The sequence below is a fragment of the Austrofundulus limnaeus genome, unplaced genomic scaffold (genome assembly GCF_001266775.1).
Source record: "Austrofundulus limnaeus strain Quisiro unplaced genomic scaffold, Austrofundulus_limnaeus-1.0 Scaffold617, whole genome shotgun sequence".
NCBI lineage: Eukaryota > Metazoa > Chordata > Actinopteri > Cyprinodontiformes > Rivulidae > Austrofundulus > Austrofundulus limnaeus.
In genome coordinates, this window is record NW_013953019.1 from 48,653 (window position 1) to 56,671 (window position 8,019).

An 8,019-nucleotide genomic window follows, 5' to 3' on the forward strand; every position below is an offset into this window, starting at 1 on the left:
TCTGTCAGGCTGTCGCGGAGCGATCCTCCTCCTCTGTCCGGTGCTGGTGTGGTGTGGGGTGAAAATCCTCCACCTCAGACGTTCAGAGATGTGAGATGTAACTATCTGCGATACTGTGGTCACTTTCCATGTAGCATCAATTATGCTAATGCTAGCTGCCTGTCACGTTCTCTCGTCCTGGCCACACCTCCGCTCTCTAACCCCACTTCCTCTACCCACTTTGACGCATTTTTCAAATTTCGCCTTGGGGTGGAGTTATCTTTTCACAGGGGGGTAAGTTACACTTTAATTATTTAAATTTATAACAAGAAAAAAAAACTCTGAAATATTTGTGTGGACCTATTTATGTGGGTATTTTGATGAAAGCTGATTCACAACAAAAACATGAAATCTTTTAAATAAAATACTGAACAAAAAAAATGACATTTAAGAGAAAAAGAGAAATGTTGATTTGAATTTAAGGAAACATTTTGTACAGAACATTAAATTAAAACACAAAATAATATTTCATTCATTGATTTCTTCACAGTTTACAGATAATTATAAAATGCTTAATATAAAAACACTTCTATCCTTGAGTTGGAATTTGTTGAAGCTGAAATGTTTATTCATTACAAATTAAAAGTGGGTGTATTGTGCAAAATCGATTTATTGAGCTTTATATCACATTGTCATTCCCTCATCAAAAACACACCCAGAGTGTTGCTTTGACTCATTAATCCTTGCATCCCTCGAAGTTGCCTAAATGCTTGCTGGTACAAAGCTCCACCTATTTTTCTAAAGCTCCTCCCTGGAGCTCAGTCTGCAGTCGAGCTCCCGCCCCACAGAGCACCCCTCCCCCGAAGCATTGCTGTGAAGACGTGCTGAAGTGGGAGTGTCAGAAACAGAAGGAAGTTCTTAAATTAAAAGGTGTTTAGATAGGCTATGACGCAAAGTCAAAGTGATTTATGACAAATACAGCATTTTCATAACAGCTGAAGTTAACAGTTACTTGACTGCGTTATAGAACTGAATTACGTGCCTGGAAAATCTATCATTTACCCCCTAATCAATGACAAAACTGTAAGAGAAAAACAAAAATGTAGAGAACTTAAATAAATTAAATATTTGCCTGTCTCTGCAAACATGGAACAATGAGTGCCATAAAAACATAAACCAAATTATTACCATAAATGTCTGATTCAGAGTACATAAAAACTTGTTGAAATTATCTTGTTACTTTACATATTTCTGTGCTTTCTACAAAACAGCTTAGCACATTTATTAATAAGCTATTATCCTTTTGCCCCTTTTTTACTCATTGYTTAATTTTTTTACATTTTAAAGTTTTGTGGCACTGATGCTGTTCCATAAACACAAAGGCTCTTTAAACAGTAAATATTTTACTATCAATATGAAATATTCCGGACTTTCCAAGCTTCAGTGTAARACGACTGTAGTTTTACATAAATATATCAATTTTAGTGTTTTTACAGACTTTGTTAACAAGTTAGAATTACTTAAAGTCCTGAAAGTTTTTGTCTGTGTTTATTTAACTAATTAATAAAAGATTTAAAAACGGTCAGATGGATTGTTGAATATTTACATTTTTAAACAAAACTGGTGATTGTTTTAAATATATATACATATACATATACACACACATATATATATGAGAAACTGAACCAAAAAAAAAAAACAGTTTGCCACACTATGAATATTGTAATAATTTATAACTTCAATTAATTGTCATTATTACTATTATTTTCTTTTGTATTTTTGTTTTTTCATGATCAAAATAAAACTAAACTAAAAAAACTACTATCTTACATCAATTTAAGATATTTTGTAACTTTTTAACATTTTAATATGTAATTCTACTAGTTAAATATTTGTTTCTTGCTGGTCTAATTTTGCTAATTATAAATTAATTAATTAAGATTAACTGTTTCATTAATGAACACATGAAAAACATTCAGCCTTCTATTATAAACATGTTTTAAATGTATAATTAGGCACCAAATAAAGACTCCTTTGGTAGAAAACAAAGAATTCAAAACACCAGTTATTTTAGAAAATTAAAACTACAACTAAACAGTCCGGATTGGATACAGACCAAAGCGTCCTGCGTCCTGATTGGTCCAATGACTGAAGTCAATTCATGCAGAGTGAAAATAATTTGATGACAGCGTCCCTGAAAAACAGAAAACACAAGGAAATTTATTTACAAAGATTTGATTTTTATTTAGCTTCTGAACCTGAAGCCATAGAAACTAAAACTAAATATAAACAAACTATAAAAGATGAAGAAAATTTTTTTTATACTGATCCTGAACCTCTAGACTACAACAACCAAAATCTACATTATTAGTATTTTAATAAATAATAAATTAAGTGTATGCTGAGAGCCAAATTACTTTACTGAAGAAACTGAAGTTAAGAAACTAAATTAAAAAAAGAGGCAAAAAAGTGGCTAAAAGTGTTCTAAAGAGTAGCAAAAAATGTCTAAAACTATAGCTACAAATGATCAAAACTTTAACTTAGACTTGATTAAACCTAAACCTAAATGAACTTGAGCTGAAAGAAAACTTCATTGTTTTTTTATCTGGATGCAGAAACTGAACCACAGATTGAGACAGTTTTCTCTCCTCAGGTGTGTGTTTACCTGGCAAATGGGATGTAGGAAAGACTATACCTGCAACACATAAACATCAGGCGTCAGTCAGGTGACACTAACACAGGAACAGTTGAGTGTGTTTGTGTGTATGTGTGTGTGTGTGTGTGTGTGTGTGTCTGTGTGTGTGTGTTACCAGGTAAAAGCCAGAAACTGAAGGACGCAGAAGAGCAAAGCCAGGCCTTTATTCTTCCACTGCAGACACACAAAAACAATCTAATAGCCCAAAACAACAGGACTTGAAACCACAAAGGTTCTGTTTGGTTCTCACCCAGAAAGCAGCGCACAGCGTCAGAACCAGACAGGTCTAAAATAAAAACAGAATAAATCAAAAACACATGACCGCAGTGCAGAAAGTCCAACAGAATCTGATCCTGGATGTACAGAAACCAGGTCTCACCAGCATGACGGCGGTGGCGATGGCTCTCTCTTTAGCACACATGGTCTTCAGCTGGCGGAGCGGACCCATCAGGAACATGGTGCTGGTACCAAAACATACAGAAACAAGCTCAGAAAAGAGTCGAACTTTCAGAACCACAGGTCCACAACTCCTCAGTGAAGACCAAAGGCACGAAGCCAGGCAAACAAGGTTCTGATTTGGTACCTGGCCAGAGCACAGACGTTTCCAAAACTGTAGAGGACAGCAAAGACCGGAAGTCCAAAACCTGGGATCCATAACAAGCAGCTACCCTGGATACAAAGACAAAAACAAAGACTGTTACACACAGGAAGTGAGAGATGGCATTACCATCTAAACAGGACATTTGAAAAGACAGAACAAAGGTTAAAGGTCGACACCCACACACCTTCCAGACAGTGACCCAATACAAGGCCAGAAGTAGACTACAAGTAGACAGAGGCAGACTAGAAGCAAGGACAGTTGTAGACCAAAAGTAGACTAGAAGTAAACCAGTACAAGGCCAGAAGTTGACCCAAAGTACACATGAGGTAGTTCAGAAGTAGACATAAAGTAGACCAGTATTAGATTAGAAGTAGACCAGAATCAGGACAAATATAGACTCCAAATGAGCCAGAAAAAGATCATTAGTAGATTTGAAGTAGTCCAGTAGAAACCAGAACAGATCTGCAGTAGGTCTCATGATACAGGAGCGTGATGTGTAATATTCGTCTCACACCATCTACCAATACTGATTGTTTCAGTTTGTCTGAAAACAAAAATGCTGAAAGAGAAAATTTTCTGTGTTATTTTATTTCAGATTTTAGTTAAATGCTGAACAAAAACTTCAATTTGAGGCATTTATTGTTATCTCACTTTGATTTTCTGAATCATTTGTTTGTTAAACAGCAAAAAATGCCTAATTACTGAACGTGTTTTATGCTGACTTATTGTTTCAGCCTTTAACTCAAAAAACACAGAGAGACTAATTTAAACTCTGAACACTGGCAGGTTTATTTTTGTCATGTGATGGTCAGATAAAAACAGCAGAAGAGAAGAAAACTGAAAGATGTAGCACTTTAGCCAATGATGTTTCTCCAAAGGGGCAGAAAAGTCCAAGAGGAGTCATTACCATGGAAACGACAGCTGCAGCATCAAGCACTCACCAGGATGGAGAGGAAGGCACCCAAAATGAAGCATATCAGGAAGCCCTTCATCCTCGTCCCCCAGGCCARAGTCGACGCCTGGTTTGCTCTCTGCAGAGACGGGACGTCATCTTCATCAAAACCTCAAGTTTTATCACAGTAAAACTACTTTATGCATGTTTTTATTAAACACATATAGTTGCTTTTCTATGACATAATTGGAGAACTCCTTTATTAAATCCATTTTATTATTGAAATTTTCTTATCTTTTCCTGTGATATAAGATAAAACACTAGATTCTTATTATGACAAAGTTGTCACGTGTGTAAAAGCAGTAGAAACAAAGTTAACTCACATTCTTTGTACTTTAAAATATGCCAAATAACTTTTTWAATGCTTATTTGCTATATAGTTAAAGATGCACCAACAGTTTGCTCAAAATWACTGTGAAACTGGAGAGAAGCAAAAACCTACGGATTTTACARGGAGTTCTGCTGGATCTTCTAACTGGGTTATGAAGAGTAATTTATTAAAACAATAAATTTATTAGCATGATTATCCAAAACTATTATTTTCATATGTCTTTTATATCTTTCAGTTCAAATATATCTTAGTTCTGACCTCAGGTTTGGACATTAAAATTGTGTTTTAAGTGTTTTTATCAGTCTCTCTTCACTTATAAGCTAATGGCTAACAGCTTGCTAACAACACCTCCAGAATGCCGCTCCCGTCCGCGTTCCCGTCATCCTGCCCGCTCAAAACGCTCTTCAGTTTATCCATAAACTTCGTGTTGCTGCCGGACCGACTCAATAAACCACCGTCGGACGTTAGAGCTTCCCAGGTATCGCTGGTTTCAGGTGCAGAACGTGTTTTTAGGTGTGTGTGTGTGTGTCGGTGTTAAAGTTAAATTAAAGTGAGGAGGAAGGGACTTTTCATCAACAGGTGCAGCACTTCCGCCTGCAGTACCGCCTCTGGCCACAAGACTGTCGCTGAGGAGGGGGGCGCTGTTTCCCCAACAAGGAGAAACAGCGTTTTGTTACAGGGAGTCATGCGACCCCATTTATGACCCCATTTAGAAAAACAGACTTTCACATGGGATTTATTAGTTGTTTTTAAAAGTCATTCATGACAGTTTAAAGTAATGCTTTTACAATATAATTTCATAATTAATACATTACAGCACATTAAAGACTCTAAAACTCACAACAGTGACTTTAATGCTAATAATATGACTAGAATCGATTTGGGGGGAAAAAAGAAAAAATCAAACAATGCCATCAAATCTAATAATTAAGACTCTGAAACTCATATTTATTATACTTTCATGTAGCAGATGTGAGTTTCTATAAATTTATAAAAGTAATAAATGTCAATATTTAAATGTAAGGCTATATAAAGAGTTAACTGAGAAATACACTGCCTGGCCAAAAAAAAAACAAACAAACAAACAAACAAAAAAAAACAGTCTCCACCTGGGTTTAACTAAGTGTTATGATGTGGGGTTACTGCAGTTGGTCAGGTCTAGGTTCAGCAACAGTTTGTGCTCAAAGAATGAGGTCAGCTGAATATACAGAAAGACCAGGTTATTCCATCAATGTTTTTTCCCTGATGGCACGGGCACATTCCAAGAAGACAATACTAGGATTAATCGGGCTCGAACTGTGAAACAGTGATTCAGGGAGCATGAGACATTTTCACAAATGAATTGGCTCCACAGAGAATCTTTAGGATGTGCTGGAGAAGGCTTTGTGCAGCAGTCAGACTCTACCATCATAATTCTTGGTGAATAATTAATGCAACACTGGATGGAAATAAGCCTTGGAACATAGCAGAAGCTTATCGAAACAATGCCACAGTGAATGCATGCTGTAATCAAAGCTAAAGGCGGTCCAACAAAATATTAATGTAACTTTTTTTGGTGGCAATTTCTTTTGGCCAGAAAACCACTCAGTGCAGCAACATAGAGGATTGTATGTATCATCAGATTAAATTGAAATAATGTTAATTATTCCATAAAACTGGGAATAAAATTCTGATTGCTTGTAGTTTGTTTCAGTAACCACAGAAACAACATGAAGAGTCAGAGTGGAACAAAGTAGGGTCAGAAGAAGCAGAGCTCAGCTGAAAAAGGAAAAAAACTGAACAGGCGAGTTTTATGGTGATGGACTGAAAGTGATTCATTTTCAGCAACAATAATAAAATGTAAAATGAATAATTTACAGTGTGGTGGCAAAAGTTTGTCCTCAGCATGAAAGAACACCGTTATAGAATCATGAAGGTCACAAGGACTAACATAACATCTGTCCTTTGTCTTCATCTAGTGGACAGATAAAGGAGTTGCAGCTCTGCCCGGTTTGACTGCATTCAGCTGAAGCCAATCAGAGGAGGAGCTCACCTGTTTACAGCACAAACCATGGAAAACATGTGGACTCAGCAGCATGTATGAGGAYATAGAGGACAACGTTCCTCCCTCTGAAACTACACTGTGTGGGGAACATGAGAGTAGGATCATCTGTACCTGTCAAGGACTTGTGTCCAGCATCAACAAACTGGACCAGGACCCAGCTGTGTGTAACAGTCCAAGGAATAGATGGATGAATGTGTCCTTCAGGTGGTAAAGTCCCGCCTCTCAGACTGAAGCATCCTGACCTGAAGGGGCGGAGTTATGACCATCTTGGTAAAAAGGACTGACCTCAGAAGGCCAGAAGGTCATCAGCTGCAGATGTCCATCTAATGATGATCTTTTAGGAGTTTCATTCAAATGCATACAGTGGTTGATGAGATATTTTGCTGACAGACACAGCAGTTCAGTCTGCATGTTTCATGTGTCACACCTGAAGCCTCCAGCAGCAAGTGCCCTTCCTGTTCAGACATGTTTCTGTCTTCAGTCTGCAGTAAATCACAGCTCCAGGAAGCAGCTCGCCTGACGCTCTCCTCTCAAAGTTTTTACATGATTGGATTGTTGCAACAAACCGTGAGTTTATTATTATTTGTATTCATCTGGATCTTCAGGAATTTATTTTTGCTCTGGTGTTTACGTTGTTTTATTTTAGTTTGAGGTTGCTTCTGTTTGAAGAAATAATCTAAAGGATTATTAATAGATTATGACCTGAAATCAAACAGCATAAACTTTATTTGTGGTCATTTAAAAACAAACTGTTCATTTAACTGAATCAAAGAGTTCCTGTTTATTCTTAGACTGTTTAAAGTAAATGCAGACTGCTGGTGTAACGTTTGTTTTCGATTAATTATTTATTCCTGTTTATTGTTGCGCCTGACTGCGTCTTTAAACCGTGTTCTCACAGGAAGTAGTACAGGAAGTTCATCTGTAATAAACAAATAAAACGACAGAATCTGAACCATCCTGGGTTTAGCTCAGTTTAACAGAACGCTGCAGAACACAGCTCTTCCTGTTGTACCAGATACCTGCTGAACAGCACATGACTGCTGGCACAAACTGAGTCACATGACCGACACAAACACCTCCACCCCTCACATGACTGGCAAGGTGGAGTTGATTACAAAATAAGTGGACTCAGCAGCAGGTAAAGAGCTGCCAGGGAACTTTGACTGGTTGGAATGTTAGTCATTATTTTATAAACATTTATAAAACAAGAGTGTAAAAATACTGTAGGCTGTTTAGTTTTTATAAATAAAAAAATATACGTATTGTCACATGATGTAAACTGGCTGCTCTGGTGTGAGCTCTATCCAGCTTGAAGGTTAATTTTGGACAATGTCCGATGTTTTAAATAAAACTGTAGTGTGCTGATAGAGGAGATTTAATATTTCAGTCTGCAACTGAAAATAATAATGAAGGACAC

General features: G+C 36.9%; 2 protein-coding genes across 2 annotated transcripts in view; one reads left to right on the top strand and one right to left on the bottom strand.

The window, feature by feature from the left end:
• Positions 1 to 1,970: 1,970 nt before the first annotated feature.
• sft2d2b (SFT2 domain containing 2b) lies at positions 1,971 to 5,132 on the bottom strand. The gene is made up of 8 exons (XM_014027117.1): positions 4,907 to 5,132; positions 4,217 to 4,306; positions 3,258 to 3,343; positions 3,054 to 3,135; positions 2,925 to 2,960; positions 2,790 to 2,848; positions 2,645 to 2,674; positions 1,971 to 2,173 (listed from the first exon to the last, which is right to left on the bottom strand). The coding sequence occupies exons 1-8, from the start codon at positions 4,973 to 4,975 to the stop codon at positions 2,134 to 2,136; spliced, it is 492 nt and encodes a 163-aa protein (XP_013882571.1). The 5' UTR covers positions 4,976 to 5,132; the 3' UTR covers positions 1,971 to 2,133.
• Positions 5,133 to 6,571: 1,439 nt separating this feature from the next.
• LOC106531300 (cell surface glycoprotein 1) overlaps positions 6,572 to 8,019 on the top strand; it is a 9,737-nt gene continuing 8,289 nt past the window's right edge. The window contains exon 1 of the mRNA XM_014027118.1: positions 6,572 to 7,169. The gene's annotated coding sequence lies outside the window, so the exon portion shown is untranslated. The remainder of the gene's footprint in view (positions 7,170 to 8,019) is intronic.